Source organism: Mirounga leonina, unplaced genomic scaffold, assembly GCF_011800145.1.
Source record: "Mirounga leonina isolate KUSES-001 unplaced genomic scaffold, KU_Mleo_1.0 Mir_94, whole genome shotgun sequence".
NCBI lineage: Eukaryota > Metazoa > Chordata > Mammalia > Carnivora > Phocidae > Mirounga > Mirounga leonina.
Window position 1 is genome coordinate 25,710,129 of NW_023270855.1, and position 19,639 is coordinate 25,729,767.

Sequence of the window (19,639 nt, forward strand, 5' to 3'; positions counted from 1 at the left end):
GACTTCCCGTATACCGCTTCCTCCAGTTTCCACTATTAACATTTTGCACTAGTGTGGTAAATTTGTTAGAATGGATGGGTTAGTATTGATATATTATTAACTAACCCCACAGTTTATGTTAGGGTTCACTGTTGTGCATTCCTTGGGCTTCCACAAATGTTTAATGACATTTATTCACTATTACAGTATCGTTCAGAATAGTTTCACTGCCCTAAAACCTTTGCTCCACCTGTTCATCCCTCTCTCCCCGGAACCCCTGGCAACTACTGATCTTTTTACCAGCCCCCTTGTTTTGCCTTTTCCAGAATATCCTATATTGGAATCATAGAGGAGGTGGACTTTTCTGATTAGCTTCTTTGACTCAGCCATGTACCCCTCCTTAGGAGGTTTTCTTTTTGTTTGTTTGTCCATCTTGGAATGGAATGCAGAACCCTGGTAATTGGGATGGGGATTCTGACAATTTACAGTCATTCATGTCCTGGGTCACTCTAGACGTCACAGAACTGTGGTGGCTGACGCGACCATGTGTAGCTTCCCTGTTCCCAATCATAGGCTTCCAGCTTGCTGTGTGTAAGGGTGGGGGAAACCAGTGGGCTCTGCTGCATCGAGCTGCCTGGGGCCACCCACTCCCAGGGGATGGGACATCACGTCTCCTTTGCAAGGAGTTAATCAAAACAGTTCGTTGAAGACCCCAAGGGGAGAGTGACCCTAAAGGAAGTGAAGGGGTCATGAGGTTGGTTGACACAGCCCGGTCCTGCCTTCGGAGGGGCTGACCCCGCCTGCTGGAGGCTGTTTATCCCGCCACTGGGCTGCTCTTGTTTTTTATCCGATCTCCACCTGAATAAACAGATCCAGAACGTCATCTGCAGCCAGGCTGAGAATCTGCCAAAATTCCCCAGGGAACTGATGATTCACCAGCAGCAGTGGGGAGGGGTGGGCAGTGAGGAGGAGGAGGAGGAGGAGAGAGAAAGAAACCCTGCGTATTCTGATTCTCATTTCCTGTCCAGCAAACAACCTAGGCTGGGCCGTTTCTGAGGCATCACTGGTTTCTTGGAGCAAATTGTCAATTTATGCAGTAGAACAGATGGTTTTGGTTTTCATTCTTAAGGTGAACGAATGTGAAGCGGGCTCTTGAGGGGGTGAGGTTTCGGACTGTCATTCTGGGAGGCGGAACGTTTCTTCTCAGTGGCCTAGGAGTGCTCAATCCTTCTTTTTGCAGCCTCCTTATCTTCATATTTCAAGCTGCTCATGGTGTTGATCCTGGTACATGAGGTACATTATTTCTTGCCAGTTTGGGACTTGGAATTATTTTTTATCCTTTCCTTTTTTGGTGCTCATTTGGCCCCCATTTAAAATACTCTGTTGGACACCTGAACAAGATTAGACTGAGCTTGGCCATGCTCTGTGGCCCCAGGCTGTATTCCTGATGCTTTTTGTGGAGGGACAGGTGCAGGCCGAGGGACATGGGAGGGTGGTGGCCTCTGACAATGTGGTTGAGTGAAGCAGCAGGGAACATTGCACTTGGATCAAATGGCTTTTCAGACACATTTCACCTCTGGGGAGTTTGGTTTAAAAGAAAACGAGCAGTGTCGTCTGAGGCTGAACAGATGTGTGTCCCGTGATTGCGCATCAGCGCTGCGCCTGGACGTAGATGCTGGCCCCAGGTGCATGCAAATAGGCACCCAAAGATGCACGCACAACATGTGTTCATAGCTGCGGTTGTTGCAGTAACCCAAACTGGAAATGACTCAGTGCCCATCAACAGTAGAATGAACAGTCAGCTGCTGTATGCTGTATACAGTATCATACGGCGATGAAGCGGAATTAATGACAGCTCATGCAACAGCACGCGTTGATCCCATGAGCAGAATGTTGAGTGAAAGTAGCCGGATACTGAAGAGCCTGTCTGAAGCAAGAACATGTGTATAAAGCACAAAAGTAGGCAAGATTAGTCACGGGTGGTAGAACGGAGCTGTTCCCTTTGGGAAGAAGAACCGCTGGGAGAGGGACAGGAAGGAGGCGGCACCGTTCTGAATCGCGATTTGAGCGGTGGGTACGTGGGTGAACAGACGTGGTACAAAGGCATTGAGCTCTGCACTTACAGTGAATGCCCTTCTCCGTAGGCCTGTGATATTGCCATGAAAACATCTGCAAACTAATACAACAGCCGCCTCCACGGGGCCATATGGCCCCTTTGGTAGTGCTGTAGTATTCAGCAAAGGAGAAACGATTTTCTTCATCTGTGTTCTTGAAATGATTAGCATCTTCTGGCGCTTGCCATAATACAGCGAACCCCCTCAGGTAGGCATCAGGACCTCTGCCCTGCACTGAGTTTTACACTACATCAACAATAACGGGGTCGCCTTCTGTGGGTTCCATGTATGGGCTACAAAATTACCCTGTAGCCCCAGGCAGCCCTGAAGGGTGTGTGCGCTCCTTCATTCTGGTTAGACTTTGGAGTGCCTGCTGTGGGGGCTGCAGGTGCTGGGGAGCAGAGCCATAGAACAAATTCTGGGGCAGCACAGGATGGGCCAGGTACGAGGTGCTTCTGGTGCTCTGAGCCGGCAGGGTGTGGAGTGTAAGGATGCTCGGCAGGATCACCGTGGTGAGTGCAGGGCAGAGGCTGTGGGCAGGTGTATGACTCCCGCCCCCCCCCCCCCATCTCAGGGCTAGATTGTTTCTTAGCCAGAGGTTCAAACAAAGCAAGGTCTGGGGAATTTGAATTTTGCTGATTTTGTTAAGTAAGACCTTTTGAAAGTTTAATATTGAGATAATGTGGAAGACACGCTGTTACTAGAGAGAACCAACACTCTGGGAGTTGACAGTGTGGATTTCTGGGAGTCACCATAATTCTCTGGAAGAGCTGCAGGGCGCACCTGCTTTGATGCGAGGACTGTGCATTGGCCGACTTCAGTGTGTTTAGAAGAATTCAAAGGAATAAGGATAAATAGTGAGGAGTCTCTGTAAGATCACCCTGTTTGCCTGTCTTCTCCACTGGCTCTGGTCAGAATCCTGGGTTGTCTTTGAGGGCCATAATAATGATGAAGACTTAGGTCCCACTTCCTGAAGAGGTGGAGAAGACACCGGTGGGAAGGATTCTAAGCAGTGATGCCTGACCTGGGCACTGAAGGACAATGGGAGGGGTCTCTGCTGTAGGAGGCGGGGCGCCGTTTTGCAGGTAGTTAAACCAGATGCAGAAAGTGACTTACAAACAGTTCCAAGGCTGCATCAGAGCTAGAATTAGAATCTGGGTGACTCCCCCCACCAACCCAAACTGGTTGCTGTAGTGTAGACCAGGGGTCAGTAAACTATAGGCAGTGGGTCAGATGTGGCCCACAGCTTATTTTTGTAAATAAAGGTCTACTGGAACTCATTCATTTACGGATTGTCATATTACATTCCATCAGAGTTGAGTACTTGTGACAGAATGCGTGACATACAAAGCCTAAAGTACATACTATCAGGCCTATTATAGAAGACGTTTGTTGACTCCTTATGTAGACAATAGGTGCATAATTTCAGGAACCAGCTGTAATCCATTTGACCCACCTTGACCCTGCTTCCTTTGATCTCCTTTCCCTTTCTTTCTGGCTGTTGTCAGTGACATGAGATCTTTTCCACCACCAACGGGAGTACCTTGTAAATGAGGCTTTCACAGACCCATAGTGGAACAATCACTTACGATAAAAAGTTTTAAATGTTGGTTTCAAATGCCTCTGTCTGTTTTACTGTCCAATTTAACATCGGCTCTGAAAATGTAGCCAAGTGGAGAGAGCTTATCTTGCCTGCCCTCCGCCTTTGAAGACTGATTTTATTTTTGAAGCCTTTAACAGGTGTTGGTTTAATAGACTTGCGCCGTATTAAGTTCTCCTCGCCCCAGAGGACAGCCTGAGGAGTAAACCGACACTGGGCGGAGGCGAGTAGCCGTGATCCACCCTGCACCTTCAACAGCCCCACAGCCACAGAACCATGCTGATTTAGTTCAGTGGCAGAGAGGCTGGGCACCCCTCTGCAGCTCTCCATTCCCTAGGAAGAAAGGTAGCCGTTCCTCCCTCAAATACAGGTCCTTAAAGACATGATCTCAAAGGAACTACTCTTTCCATCCAGAATATCCATGAGTAAGAACTTGAGCTTCCTCTGCCTTGTTGCTGAGGTGGGCCGCACAAAGCCCTCTGCAAATTTGCTGCTCACGCACGCCTCCGGGAAGCTGGTACAAAAGCGAGGCCTAGCTGAGGCCAATTACACAGACCGCTCTGAGGTGACCAGGAAATAGCCAGCTAGCATTCAGACCTAGCCAAGCTATGCTGAAGGTTTATGGATTGAATCCAGGACAGTGTCCTTAAAATTCTGCTGGGAGAGCCTCTCAGAGGGCATGTCGGATAGTCCTGCTCCCCTGATTTTGCTTTCTGGTTCCTCTTCTCAGCTGTGTGACCTCAGAAGAATCCCAGCAGATCTCTAAGCCTCAGTGTCTTCAGCTATCAAGTACAGAGAATAATAGTACCTACCTCTTTAGATTGCTGTACAGTTTCCCTGAGGCTTCGCCCAGGGCCTGCTGCATAAAGGTGTTATTGGTCAGCTGTTGCTAAAAAGAACTTGAACAAGGATCCAGAACTTATAAAGATAAGCGTGGGCCTTCTTGGGAACGGGACAGTTAGTTACGTTAAGGGAGAGACCTGATGACCGCCTCCACGCTGCACGCGGCATTAAAAGCATGGACAGTTTCTTGAAAGTGGACCGCCTGATGGACTCAGAGCAGCAAACATATGTTCACAGCTGTCTACTGTCAAGGGGATAGGAGGGCTTCCCCTGGATGCTGGCTGTGGGCTCTGGCCTTTATGGATGGGTGTCTGGAGGGGGTGTCTTGGATGGACCGACTTCCCCGGATGGGATAGGGCAGAGTGTGGTGGGCTGGGGCCAGGGTGAGTGCACGTAAGCCACGCTCGCTGCGGGAGTGAGGAGGGGAATGTCCTGCGGGTGGTCGGGGACCCAGCAGGTCTCTAGCTGCGGAGTCCCGCAGACGCTTTCGTCTGGAATTTGCTTTGAGGCGCAGCTCCCCACTTCAGCCCAGTCTTCCAGGGGCTGGCTGTGATGCTCTCCAGTTGGAGTACACTTTTTTCCTGCACCAAGAGAAGACTGAGAGCTCCGAGTCAACGCTTTTTTCCTGAGAGAGGAGTCAGGCCTGCCTGCTTGCACTGAAATGTGGCAGAGGGATGGACAGGAACCAGTCATTCATTAATTTTATTCATTCATTCTTTTGCCAGAGCACCTCCCACAAACCAGATCCTGAGCCTGGCTCTGAGGATACAAATATGACTAATAAAAACAAGAACTGGTTTAATGGAGCAACCGCTTTGTGTCGGGTCCCATCACCCATGGGGCAGAGGAACTTCAGACCTCGCTTTATAGATGAGGCTCCTCTTGAGGTTCACACCTGCCAGTTGCATCACTGAGATTTGAACCCCGGCCGGCAGGGCAGTGCTCCCGACATGCTCTTCCGTGCTGTGCCCGGTGTCAGCGCAGGAAGAACCCTGGCCCTGGGGCGGAGTGGCCACGGTCCACAGGGCTGTCTAACACGGGGTGACTCTTGCTGTGTGTCGGGGCTGGGGTGGGTAGAGTCCACGGGCGCACAGAAGCGTGCGGTCCGTTTTCCAGAGTATGGAACTTCAGGAAGAATTGGATCAGGGCTTTGGGCTAGAGTGAAGAGCAGGGAGACCAGTCCAGTGGGGAGATGGCTGTACCCCCCTGGGCAGCTGGGACCAGCAGTGTTGGAGCCCCGAGGACCTGGGGAGCCACTGCAGGCTACGTCTCTTGTGTTTTCTGGGCAGCCCTGCCTCAGGGCCATGGGCACTCTTTCTTTCCCTCACGCTCTCAGACTGAACTCCTTTGCATGATTTTCTTCTGCTTAAATGCTGGCGAGTCCCAAATCTGTGAGATTCAGAAATTTAACCTGTATTCATTTCTTATGAATCATTCAGCACATATTTATTGAGCACCCGTTACATGCTTCACACTGTTCGAGTGCTTGGAGACACATTAGTGGGCAGAACAGACTGGTCTCTCCTTGAGCCACAACCTGGTGGGAGAGAAGGTGTTAGACTAGAAATAAGTTATTACTGGATATACCAGGTGATAATTAGAGCTTTTGAGAAAAATAAAGCAGGTGAAGGAGTGGAAAGTGTGTGTGTGTGTGTGTGTGTGTGTGTGTGTGAAAGAGAGAAAGAGAGAGAGATGGGGAGGAGGAGCCTGTGGGTTCAGAGAAGCTGGCCAGGTGTGCTTATATCTCTTCGAGATCTGCTTTCAGTTCTTTGGGATATACAGCCAGAAGCAGTACAGCTGGATCATGTGATATTTACTTTTTTGAGGAACCACCAGACCATTTTCTTCAGCATGGCGCCGGGGTTCCCATTTCTCCACATTCTTGTCCACCGTTGTTTTGTTTTGTTTTTAACAGTAGCCATTGTATGAGTGTGAGGTTAGTGATGTTGAGCATCTTTCCTTGTACTCACTGGCCATTTGTATGTCTTCTTTGGAGAAACATCTGTTCAAGTTCTTTGCCCTTTTTTTTTTTTAAGATTTTATTTGTTTATTTGACAGAGAGCGAGAGCAGGAACACAAGTGGGGGGGGGTGGGAGAGGGAGAAGCAGGCTTCCTGCTGAGCAGGGAGCCCGACTGGGGGCTCGATCCCAGGACCCTGGGATCATGACCTGAGCTGAAGGCAGACGCTTAACAACTGAGCGACCCAGGCGCCCGCCCATTTTTTAATCGGGTTGTTTGGGGGGGTGGTTTGTTGTTGTTGAGCTTTAGGAGTTCTTTGTATATTCTAGATATTAGTCCCTTATCAGATATGTGATTTACAAATGTTTTCCCCTGTTCCTTGGGATGCCTTAACAGGATCTCTCTGGTTACTGAGTTGGGAGCAGTCCATAAGCCGACGAGGATGGAAGGCGTGGCCACTAGCCTGCTAACCGGGTTACCTCTGCAGACTAGAATCTTCAGCATCACTGTTTGATGTAGTTCCCAGCTGTCCTCTTCAGATCCCATGGGCACCTCTCTTACTCTTCTCTTGTGTCTGTCCCTGTGTGGTGCTCTCCCTCTCCTGGACTGTGGTGACATGGAGTCCCTACTCCCCAGGTTGACCGGGGAGGTGCTCTGCCTGCCCTCCCAGCTCCCGGCCCATGTCTTCTCTGTGTCGGCTTCCTGCCCCTGGCGCTGGCCCCCACAAACTGCTCAGGGCACAGAATTCACTGTTCCTGGCACGATTTGTCCCTTATGCCTCTGTCATCCTCACTCCCACGCTCGGTTGTGGGAGGACTTGCCTCTTTGACCAACTGAGGAAGTCTACAGCACATGAAAGAGCCCCATGCTCATGTCAGCGTCCTTCCTCCAGAGTGGGCCTGGCACACCCAGGGACCCAGAACACGTTTGAGTCCATGAATAAACAAAAGACAAAGAAAGGTAGAAGATGAAAGGCAGAGACAGAGGAGACAGATGAGGCGCCATGGGAGAAGCGGTGGGGGGGGGGGGGCGGCTCGCAGCTGCCCTGTGGCCCCTTCCTCTGTGTCTGGTCCCGTTTTTCATGACTTGGGGCCACCGGTGCTGCTTGCCTGCTTTTCTCAGATCCTCTTTTCCTGGCTCCCCGGTCGTGCATTCACAGTTCCTGGATGAGGCTCAGCACTGCGGCCTTTATTTCTTGTTCTTCTTTTCCCATACTTAACATAATAAAGGTCTTCTTTTTTCCTTTTTCTTTTGGAGTCCCCAAACTGAAGAGACCATCTTTATTAAGAACATAATAAAGAACTCAAAGGAAATCGCTTTGGGGGGGGGTGGGGAGGGGATGTGAAGGGAAAAGTGGCCTTTCATTCTGGGGAGACTTCCCCATGTGTGGAGTTGTGCCTTTGTAAATGGATTTTTGGGTTCAGGGCCTGGGAGAGTTGTGAAGAAAACAAAGGAATGGACAGGCAGCCCCAGAGCTTCTGGGAAAGAGAGCCTTGTTTATGCCTGTTGGAACCGATTTGGTCAAGTGTTTGTTTAAAAGAGATGCCACTTGGTAAGCGACGCCTGGCTTGTGTTGTGTTCAAGAATGCTTTGATTGGCCGGGGACCCTGCCACTGTTGACTCAGAAACTGGCCCAAGTGAGCGCCTGGAACCAGAGGCCCAGCACTGCCACCCAACAGATTCTGAAGTATCTGAATATTGGGATTAGGGCTGCTGTGGTTTGAATCTGCCTGGTGGAGCCAAACCTACAATGGGGGGCGTGGGGGCGGGTGCCCCCCAGCTTCGGTTACCATTTGTCGTCTTTCTCCTGGTTAGTAAATACGGGTTGGTCGGTTAGGCTGGGGGCTTTGCAGAAAGATGACTACAGGTGTAACTAAGGCATGGTGGTAAAACGCCTTTCTCAGACAGGTGTTAAGCCCTCTGAATGCTTAGGTTAACGTCGGCTTTCATGTGGTTTCGGCTGGGTGATCCATGTCCCTGAAGGGCCATCTTCCATACGAGGAAATGAGGAGCAAAGCTATGGGTGGGTGGGGGAGAGTCAGGAGGGTCCAAGGATTTAATTCCAGGCAGACTGAGCACCAAGTTCCTGTTCCCCTTAGGTTGTCAGAAGTGTGTCATTAAAAAAAAAAAAAAAAAATCCCTCGTGCCTGTCTTCATGCCTGGGAAACCATGAGGTGTGTCATGATGCATTAAGTTGGATTAGACCTGAACTCTGGGCTCTGGTGCCTGCAGTCCCATACGTGATGGGGCTGGGCTCTGTTCTGAAGGTTCTAGATGAGAACGGCAGCTGGAACTGGCAGATTCACCGGGCACATTCTTTATGGGAACACGCACTGGTGAGTTCTGAGTTCTGATCTCAGTGTTCTCAGCATGGCATTCATGACCCCTGCATTCTTGTCCTTGGGGAGAGCAGCCTAGGCTTTGAACTTGGGCAGACAAACTAGTGGCTGCCAGAAAATTCAATATTCTCTGTAGCACCCAGCCAGCAAGGTGATAACTCTGCGGAAAGAAGAACGGGAGGCCTCATGTGAAGAGCGCCACCACTTTTGAGAATTGTCTGCATCAGCTAGGGAAGGAGGTGTCTAAAAGAAACGGCGGGGAGAATGTTTCTTGGCAAAAAGACACGTTCGAGTGCCCTGCCTTTGTGTGTTTCAGGCAGCACAATAAGATCCGCAGTGTGGAGGGAAGTCAGCTGCAGACTTACCTTTCCTTGGAGGTGCTGGACCTGAGCTCGAACAACATCACGGAGATCCGGAACACCTGCTTTCCGCACGGGCTGCACCTAAAGGAGCTGTAAGTGCCCTGCGCTGCCGTCGGCCCCCGGTGTGGACGCAGAGTGCGTGTTTCCCTCCCCACGTGCCCGGGCTGAGTCTGGGGGAGTTGGGCATGCGCCTTCGGCTCCCCTCGGCAGGGCAGAGGGCGGGGGGCCCCAGTCCACTGTCTTCTGTTGGCGCATTTGTAGAGCATTTCCTCATCGAGCAGCATTAGTCTGACTGCAGGGGTGGCTGCTGAGGCAGGGAGAGGCAAAGGATTCTCCCAGACCTGCCACTTGAGAGGGGCAGCTAGCCCTCGAGTACAGATGCAGCTTGAGTACGAGGCCTGGGTTCTTCCTCACTTCCTGGGCTGCCTGGCAGGAAAGCCAGGAGAGAAGGTTCAGGGGTACTTAGCAAATGGCCCCGTGGGGAGGCCTCCTTGCCGAGGCTTAACCGGTACGTGCGGATCTTTGTGGCACCACCTTCTAAGCCTGGGATGGGGGTTCTTCAGGAGGCACGGACGCCCTTATGTGGGTTCCCAGGACCTCGTAGATCTCTGTTGGTCTGCGTCCCCTTCACCCATCCTAACAGCCCTTCTCACACCCAATGGGTGGGAGCAGAGAGGAAGAACCATTCAAACCTGTTGAGCTTACTGCTTGTTGGTAGAAAAATGTTGTTTGGGGGAAGAAACTAAAAACCCAGGCTCCAGAGACATCTTCAAATGACATGTGAGTTTTCATTCCCTGCGTCATTACTGATCCTGAGTCATTTTGGGGCTCGTTCATGAGGCTAGTTTAGGGGTTGTTTTGACCCCTCTGTTCAGGGAGGCCAAGGCCTGGCACGTGGATTTTCCAAGACCCCAAAGAGGGGGAGCGATTTCTTTCTTAGGTTGCATCACGACACCAGAATTGGAAACGGGAGGCCCTGGCTTTTGTTATGCCAGGATGACAGTGCTGAGCCCCCACTCAGGGCTTTCCAGAGGTGTCCACTTGCCACCTGGCACTCCCTTGCTTGGGACAAAGAAACCAGCAAGCACTGAACTGAATGGCAGTGACCTCTTCTCTGCATGAAAGCAGGAGGGACTTTCTATTTTGGCGGCTCCTGGCCCGTGTATCTCCATCACACAGACTGTTCTTCTTTAATGCGGAGTGTTAAGAACAAACAGTCCAGGCCCGTTGGCATGGAATCCTCATGTGCCCTGTCCTGGGCCGCTGCCTGACAGGCGAAAAATGCCTCATCCCCTTCCCGTCTCCGTGGAAGCAAACTCTCTCTGGTCTTTTCCCTTTTTGTTTTAGCCACAAAAAGCAGCATTGGTCCAGGGAAGGCGGAAGAAAAGAGGTAGTAGTGGTAACTTCTGATAGGAATAACATATTGTTCTTCCCTTTTCTCTCTGTTTTTTCTTCTTTTTATTAGTTGATAGAATGTCCGTTTTGAGGAGAAGTGCTCTTCACATACGTAATCCTATGAGTGGACATCCCATTAAAGAATTGCTTGTTGTCCAGAGGGACCCTGTGCAGGTCTCCTTAACTAGTGTTTCTTTGATACACTTCAGATGATTAAAATGAATTGGCTTATACACATTTATAGGAGTGTGTGTGTGTGTGCATTTATAGATCTATATATAAAAAGTTGTATAGTGAGATCCACTTTAATATTTAAGGCTGGTGGGGCGCCTGGGTGGCTCAGTCAGTTGAGCATCCGACTCTTGATCAGGTCATGACCTTGGGGTCATGGAATCGAGCCCTGAATTGGGTTCCCTGCTCAGCAGGGAGTCTGCTGGAGATTCTCTCCCTCTGCCCTTCCCCCACCTTGTGCACTCTATCTAAAATTAAATAAATAAATAAATAAATAAATAAATCTTTGAATAAATAAAAATAAATAAAATTTAGGGTTGTTTCCCTAAATTAATAAATCCGTTCTGACTTTGCCTGGAGGTTGACCTTCTGATTCCTAGGGCTTTTCTCACCAACTCTGAACGCTCACTCTTGGTTCGTGGGTGTTGAGGGAATCCTGCAGGTAGCTCTGGAGATGGCCCCTCTGCACGGCCTGGCTGGACTGTGAGGGTGCTGGGGTGGAGGTCAGTGACGTTGACCCCACCCTCCAGTGGAAGGCAGCCACAGTGTGCTCTGAGCTGCAGTGAGCCTTCTATCGAGGCCTGAGGGGATGGTCCTGACACCCAAGTTTCCCGGCTCCCCCATCTAGGACTAAAGATGATAAATGTGTCATCGGAAACCCGTCCCTCTGGGTGTGTTTTAGCTTTTTCCCCCAACTCAGCCAGCGTCTGTAACAGAATGAGGAAAGCCCCCTACTGACCACTACGTTCTCTGTCCTTACCATTCCAGCAACCTGGCAAGCAACCGGATCGGCACCCTGGAGTCGGGAGCATTTGATGGTCTGTCACGGTCGCTGGTAATGCTTCGCCTGAGCAAAAACAGGATCACGCAGCTTCCAATGAAAGCATTCAAGTTACCCAGGCTGACACAACTGTAAGTATAGAAACCTGCACTTTAATTAAGGTTAGCCAAACTTTATGGAGGCCAGATTGCCCCATGGACCTCGTTCCAAGAGCGACCCCTTCCTCACCCCCCCTCGGTGAGGCTCTGCATAAACTATCATTAATGGCCCTATGGTGACACCTAATAAAAGCAAATTAGGAGCTGCGTCTGGTGCCTGTGGGCTGCCTCAGGTTGTGGAGAAATCAAGATCCACTGAGGATCTATACGCTCGTCCTCATTGGCACTTTCCAAAATGAAATGAGGAATCCTGCTGGTTAGCTGATCCTGGCTAATGCTTAGGCTGTGTGGGTTGGGGTATTTATCTTAGGGGTTTCGTGTGTGTGTGTTTTAAAGTTCTCATAAAATCTGTACTGTGGGCATTATCGTGTCCAACACTTTTTGAGCAATCTGAGAGAAAGTTGGTGTAGCCAGAGGTAGAGGTAGTGAGCGAAGAGGGGGGCCATCATCTTCCTGATAATTACTACAAGGTAGTTGGTTTGGTGTTTTGTTTTGTTTTGTTTTTTAAGAAAGGATTTATTTGTTTTGTTTTTTGATATCCAAGGCAGAGTGCACTCTTAGGATGGCACAGAGTTTGGATTTAAGAAAACCTATTTCCTGGAACCCAGTGGATCATTTGCTCCCCGGTTTTTTGTTTTCCTGTGTCCTCATTGTCTCAGAAGAGGAATCTCAGGAAAATAAGCCAGTATGGGAGATTGGGTTTAAACAGAACACAATAATTGTTCAGGGCCAGGTTTGGCAGCAAGACGGGGCGCCCCACACCCCAGCACCCTCACGCCTGTGTGTCCCTCACACACACACACACACTCACACATACACTCATTCTCACATATACACACAATCACACTCACATACTCTTACACATACACACTCACATATACACTCATTTACACTCACTCTTACATACTCACACATACACACACACATACATACACCCATGCAGAAGATCTCTGGTCTCTTCAGCTCTGGAGAAGGTCTCTTGATGCTCAGGAGGTTGTGTGTGGGGCAGTCATGAGACACTACAGAAGTATTTGGGGAAAACCAGGGGCTTTCTGGTCAGCCCTGTGTTCTCCCCTCCCCTTGCCCCAGTGTTACTAATGGACCCAGCCCCCCCCAGATTCCTGAAATCTTTTGGTGCACGGAGGTTTTACCATGCTGGGATTGGAAGCCAGCTGTGTGTGCTTCATGGTGTGTCAGCTCCCCGCCTCCCCAGTATGCACTCACTCCTCTCCATCAGTAGAGACCCCATTAACGCCTCCAGTGAAAAGTATCATTGCTTTCTGCTGCCCAGTGGTCAGGTTTTTCCTGGGTTGAGGCATCTGGTGTGCATTTCTGTTGCTGAGCTAAGAGACACCTCACCTAAGACGTTCGCATCCTGAGTCGCACCCACCTCCTCACTGCAGAGTCATGGATGTTTGGGGAGGAAATGGAGCACTCAGTCATTGGGAGGCCTGGTGGGGCTGGCTTCTGGGGAACCTGCGCCCTCTTGCCTTCACAAGCTGTGGCTCAGTCCGTGTCCCTGCCTGCGTGGCGGGCAGGAGTGGCTGTAAGACAGTGGGCCCCCGCGGTACATCTGGGCTTCGCTGGGACGTCCTCAGCACGATCTTCCCTGCTGGCTCAGAAACCCGGCTGGGCCTGCATGAGAACAGGTGTAGGCAGGGAACGTGCAGCGAGGCCTCTGAACCCACTGTCTTCATCTCTTTAGGGACCTGACTAGGAATCGGATTCGCGTCATCGAGGGCCTGACGTTCCAGGGGCTTGACAGTTTGGAGGTGCTAAAGCTCCAGCGAAACAACATCAGCAAGCTCACGGACGGGGCCTTCTGGGGGCTGTCCAGGATACACGTGCTGTAAGTGCAGTGCTGGGTTCCGAGCGGCACCCCTGCTTGGCTCAGGCGCCCTGGCGGCCCTGCGTGTGCTCCTTCCGCCCCTGCCTTGAAGGATCGTGGAGGACTTCTGCCGGAGCTGGCCGCTGCCTTTGGGTCTCAGAAGGCTGGGCACCGCTCAATAGCTTCAGTGACTTGGCCCGATCGAAGGGTCTTTTTCTTGGGAGTCAGGAAAGTCTCTGGGGGCAGTTTCCATGGGTCTGGTCCGGGAGGCAGCCTGGTGCAGGTGGGAGATGGAGCCCTTCTGCTCAGGCTTCTCTCCCCCTGCCACGTCCTCAGTGAGTAGCAGGGCGCAGAGTGGGCCCCCTCCCACAGACCGCAGGAAGTTCCCTGGCTCCCTATTTGGGACTTGACCATCTGTCTGGATGTGCAGGGGGGCTCCAGTGTCGAGTTCATCCTGGGAGATTTATTTATGTGTCATGAGCTAAGCAGGCCCCTCGGTGCAGATGTCCCAGTTTTACAGGGGAGCACCCCCTCCCGCCAGATGTGCATGGGCACAGAGCGTGCCTATAGGCCGAGTCACGTAAAGCGGCGACAGGAGGGCATGTGGAGAAGGGCAGGAAAGGCGGTTACCGATCTTCTGTTTTTAAACATTTAAATGAGCTTGTTTTCAATGGTCAGTAACGTATACTTATAACTGAGTACAGTCAGAGAGTACAGAAACGTGGCCTTGGCCTCTCTTCCCCCATTCTCTCTTTACCCCCTTCTGCTCCCAAAGGGCAGTCTCTGGTCCTCCTTTCTTGGGTGGTCTTTCCTTTTTCTTTTTCTTTTCCATTATTTTAAGTAATCTCAACACCCACCGTGGGTCTCAAACTCACAGAGCCAAGACCAAGAGTCTTAGGCTCCACCGACTGAGCCAGCCAGGCTCCCCTCCTTGTTGGTTTTCCCCCTGTCTTGGTGGGTCAACTGGAGATTTGTCGTGTCACGGTCAGTGATGTAACTTGCTCAGGAACCCCACACGTGTGCACACACCCACACGCGCACACCCTCTCCGTTCCAGGCTTTACAAGTCATATCACTGTGTTCATGTCCTTTGTTATCTTTGCAATGGAAACAGAAAACTGAAACTCTGTATCCTGTCTCATCGGCTCTGCGCTGTGCTCAGTGTCAGAAGCGTCTCTGATGACCCCTTCTTCCCACCCACCCTGAAACCCACACTCGCTGTGAAGTGGGGGCATCAACATTAGCACTGTGGTCTTGCTTCTCCCTCTCTTCCTGGTCCTGGGATTGGCCGCACGTCTGTTTCTATCGATTCAAAAGCACCTTTACTTGACCTCCTTAAAACTGTCGTTCTGAACTTTGAAATCCAGGTGGTTGTGCGCTGGGTGTGCTGAGAGTCAAAGAGAGTTCTCAGAAGAAAATGGAGTTAGCACATACCCTTTGGTTTTTATGTTGAGCACATTCGTACACGCTGAGGGTGATGAGTTGCCCGAGGGATTATTTATAAATGTGCTCACCTTTTGAGCAGTGGCAGAAAGTGAGAGAGAGAAAAGCAAAACCTGGTTGCCCAAAGGCCTTGCATATGAACGTGGGGCAACATTGGAATTAGAGGCCAGTCCACTGGGGTCGTCCTGGGCTCGGGTGTGCAGGGTCGGGAAGCAGGGTAAGAATGTCCTCACTTGAGCACCTTGGTGGGAGCAAAACCCTCCGCACCATGCTGAAATTCTGGCATTTTCCTGTTTGCTTCTCCTAACAGCCTTGTGAAGTTGCTACCCTTGGGTCTATCTTACCCATGTTTCAGCCCCGTTCAGCCAGTAAAGCGGCAAAACTGGGATTTAAATCCAGGTCGTCTGACCCCAGAGCTAAGGCGTGTCTCTAGACACCATGGTCCTGAGCCCTGACTTGGATAGCCAGACCTGGGTTTGAATTCTGGCTCCTCACTGCTCGCAGAGCTGTGGAATGAATTTTAGACAAGTTATCTACCTTCTCCCAGCCTCCGCTTCCATATCTCTAAGAGCAGGATAAAAGGTACCCCCCACTTTCTCTTCTTTCTCTTCCTTTTATGGGCTCAGCCATTGCCGTGCTCTGTGCTCGGAAGCCCTCTGCCCAGGGTGCCTGGTTCACTTGTATTTGGCGAAACAGGTCACTTCAAGGAAGCTTCCCCTTGCCCTCTGAGCTCCTGAGTCAGCCGGATACTCGCGGCCGGCTGTTGGGTTCACGGGTCCTCCCCGTGTCCTTCCCTGACACACGTGAGCACGCCGCCCCCCCCCCCAGCTCTGAGACCCCCCTTCCTCTCCCGCACCGTTGGCTGCTCCTCAGTGCCGACCCGTGTGGGACGCAGGGAGGCTGCCTGCGTGCAGGGCGGTCGGCGAACAAGAGAGGCCGCTCTCACGCCTGTGCGCTGTCTTTGCAGGCACCTGGAGAACAACGGCCTGGTGGAGGTGAGCAGAGGCTGGCTCTACGGCCTCTCGGCCCTGCACCAGCTGCACCTGAGCAGCAACTCCATCGCTCGCATTAACCGTGAAGGCTGGAGCTTCTGCCCGAAGCTGCATGAGCTGTAAGTGTCCCGCCACCACTCTGGGCAGACAGACTCCTAGACACTGCCCTGGGTGACCCCCCTGGAGCGGGAAGCTCTAGGCCTGATGGGGTCCGTGGCACCGCGGCCTCCGCAAGCTCAGACGGGGCAGGGCGCTCAGAGGCAGGCAGGCCTGCAGCCTGTGTTGGGGGGAAGACGGCCCCAGGCAGCCAGGCCCAGAGTGGGACTCAGGGCTTGCAGCAGGACGCCCTCCTGATCTGCTCTCTGCACCCCTGCTTTCAGATGAGTGGGGGCTGCAGGGGTGGCCCTAGGTCCCCGCAGGCAGCCCGTACCCCTAGGGCCTTCTTGGCCTTGGAGAGGGTTTCAGAAGGAAAGCCTACACAAGTGTTCTCCTTGCAGCTGTTTGGAGAGCTCTTGTACATTGATGGCTACACCCGGTGACGTGCATGTCTTTAGTGACGAGGCTTATTTGGGCTCACACGCAGAAAGGACCGTGACCCTGAGCGATGGTGATGCCCTGACAGTGGGAGAACTGCATGTCCTTGGGGCGTCCACCTTCCTTCCCTTAGACACGTCGTCCAGGCCCTCGGCTCCTTCCCTGTCCCCGCCCGGCACCCCTGTGGCCGGGGGGGGGCGAGGTACCTGTGCTCCTCCCCGAATGATGTGTGGACCCTCCTCCCTTCCAGACAACCCAGACCAGGCTCCAGGCCGGGACTGGGGATCCCAAGACCGACAGTGACCTACCTGCTTGCAGCAGGAGGGCCTGGGCCTGGTCCAGCGTCGGTGCGTCACTGGCCGTGAGAAGGGCACTGCCAGCCCCCCGGGGGGGCACGCCCGCACCCCTGTTTCTGACCCCCGAGCAGAAGGTGGGTGCTTTTGGAGGAAAAAAGTAGCCCCTCACCATGTGGGCTCCTTCCTTGTAATGCACTCCAGTTTAGTCCAGTGTGTTTGTGTAAGAGGGTCTGGGTGGGTTTTCTTCTTTTCTAGGCTTGACTGTAGAAGATTCACCCCTGAAATGAATGGCTCTTAAAAGTGACAGGCCTCTGTCTTGTCTCTCTCGTGACCTCAGTAGGCAAGCAAGGCGATGTTTAAACTCAGTGTTGAGTCTTGAGGTGGTGGTTTTACCTCTTCTTCCATGTTCTCCCCACACCAGGGCACACTGGCCTGGAGTTCATACTTCAGCGAGCCCGTGATTATCTCATGTAAAAATCCATAGCCCTGCCTCTTTCCTCTTACATACCTTCCTTGGGTGTTGTGAGTGTGTGCGTGTTAGTGTTAACCTTGCGGGTTTGGGTTTGTGGCCCTGCACGGCAGTGTGGCTGCCTGATATTCTTATGTGGTACAGCTCTTGGCTCAGGCCGTGGCCCCCAGGGAACCCCCAGGGCTCCTGGTTGGTTGCTGTCCAGGCCTGGGAACCACGAGGAAGCAAGAGAGGCCTCCTCCGTCCCCCGTGCCCGAGCCAGGCCAGTCGCTGGGTGAGGAGCCTGGTTTTTGAGGCGGTGGGCAAGTCGTGTCCCCTGTGCCCCTGTCCGGCAGGCAGAGCATTGTGAGCTGTCGTCTGTCCCCATTACCAGGGGTAGAGGTCACAGAAATGCTTCAACCGCCTATCAGTTTTCCAGACGTCTAGGAACCTCAGAGGCCAAGTTAGGATCGCTTTCCAGCGTTTCCGGCCCCCCCCTCTATGCTAAATTCTGTAATTGCAGGTGAGGGTGTATTTTTGATCACTTGCCAGGTCTTTCCGACTGACAGACACCGTGACTTATTTCTCCAGGAGGGAAAGAATGTTACTCCCTGCCGCCTTTAAAAACTCATTAATCTTCTCAGAATTTATTTTGCTTCTTCCTGCCCCAGCCCAAATTTCCCATTTTTGAACGACAGAGGACTCATAGGCCAAGTGGCCAGCCCAGGGCCGTGTGGTGTCCGAGGTGTGGGAGGGCGTGCTGGGAGGAAGGTTTGATTCCGATGCTCGGGATGATGTGTAATTTGGGGGCATGTTCCCTGTCCTGCTCACAGTAGGATGCCCGGGCCGGCTGGGGTGGGGGCGCAGAGACCGGAGACTGTCGCGCCCGGGAAGGCAGGAAGTTCTGTGAGGCCAGCTTGGTCCACGCGGCGGCTAGTGGTGCCCTCTGCTGGCCGACATCGCAGTCTGACGGGGCTCCCTTGCTCACTGTCCGTGTCCGCTGAGGTCCGGTCCAGGGTCTCAGGCCCCTGTCGTGAGGGGTCTCTGATAGCCTGAGTCAGGACCCCCCACGGACCCCGGCATGAGGGATCGGAGCCTTGAGGGTTCTCGTGTTGGATGACCTGGTGTCGTCCTCACAGCCTAACATGCTCTCTGGTTGCCGTGATCTACGCAAATATTCCAGGAGCCGAACTGTGCGGGTGTGGGTCCCTGGTGGGTTTCTAGCTGCACAAACCCTGTGGCCCTTGGAATTCTGGCGAGCCTGCCAGTGTCCTGTCGTCCCACCGAGACCCTGCTGACCGTGGCTCGATGTTCAGGAGAGGGTCGGGCATGCCCATCTTGCACGGCAGTGACGTGTGCCTTCCTTCCCCAGGGTCTTGTCCTTCAATAATCTCACCCGGCTGGACGAGGAGAGCCTGGCCGACCTGAGTAGCCTGAGCATCCTGCGCCTCAGCCACAATTCCATCAGCCACATCGCGGAAGGCGCCTTCAAGGGACTCAGAAACCTGCGTGTTCTGTACGTCAGTTGCTGTGGGGCTGACAGAAGAAGGGGGTCCCTGACTGGGAAGGCAGGACAGAGCCCCCCAGCTGCCTTGTTGAATTCCCTTCTTGTTGCTCTCAAGTCAGAATTGGGTCCAAAGCTGACCCACTATGTGCAGAGTGTCACACTTGCATAGAATCAACTGAAAAACTGGTTGAGCAGAGAACTGTCTCTCAGTACCCCAGGGTGGTGCCGAGAGGGTGACAGTGGCTCAGAACCTTGCCATTACCTACCCTGACCCTGGCGGGATGCTAGGGTCCCAACGCCCGGGGCAGCCTCCCGGACCGCAGCCGTGCGCTCCGTCTGTCTCTCTTGAATCTTCCCCGTGCGCCGTCAGCACACTCTGGCTCCAGGAGGCCCCATTTCAGGAGAGGCATTTAGCAAATCCTGTGTCTTTCCCTGAGCTTCAGTAGGGTCATTTAACAAAACAGAGGCAATGATGTCCAGAATTTTCTTTTAAGTTCCTTCTTAGGTGGGGTTGCCAGAAGTGGCTTCAGGATGCTTTCCTGGGAGTTAAAGTTTTTCTTCTGTTGGCTCCAGACAACTTCCAAGGCCACTCCGGGCATTCAGCCCCCAGAGAAGGGTGGATGATTTCCACCGGACAGTCTCGGGGGGATGTGAAGCCTCCTTCCCGGCGTGCTCCACTGCACAGAGGGCCTGCTCCCGTGTGACAGGGAGGGAGCACTGTGCACTTGCACCTGGCCCAGAGGCCAGAGCCAGCTTCAGTGCCGGGCCATTGTTGGGCGTGTGAAAGGGCCCGGATGCCAGGCCATTAAGGCCAAGGTCAGCCAGCCTTT

At 52.6% G+C, this 19,639-nt stretch overlaps 1 protein-coding gene across 7 annotated transcripts in view; it reads left to right on the forward strand.

Moving 5' to 3' along the window:
• The window catches only part of LRIG1 (leucine rich repeats and immunoglobulin like domains 1), a 110,736-nt gene that overhangs the window by 64,796 nt on the left and 26,301 nt on the right, over positions 1 to 19,639 (forward strand). For all 7 annotated transcript variants that reach the window (XM_034997954.1, XM_034997955.1, XM_034997956.1 and 4 more), the window contains 5 exons: positions 9,151 to 9,288; positions 11,591 to 11,734; positions 13,467 to 13,610; positions 16,000 to 16,143; positions 18,675 to 18,818. In XM_034997954.1, the coding sequence (XP_034853845.1) occupies positions 9,151 to 9,288; positions 11,591 to 11,734; positions 13,467 to 13,610; positions 16,000 to 16,143; positions 18,675 to 18,818 (714 nt within the window). The remainder of the gene's footprint in view (positions 1 to 9,150; positions 9,289 to 11,590; positions 11,735 to 13,466; positions 13,611 to 15,999; positions 16,144 to 18,674; positions 18,819 to 19,639) is intronic.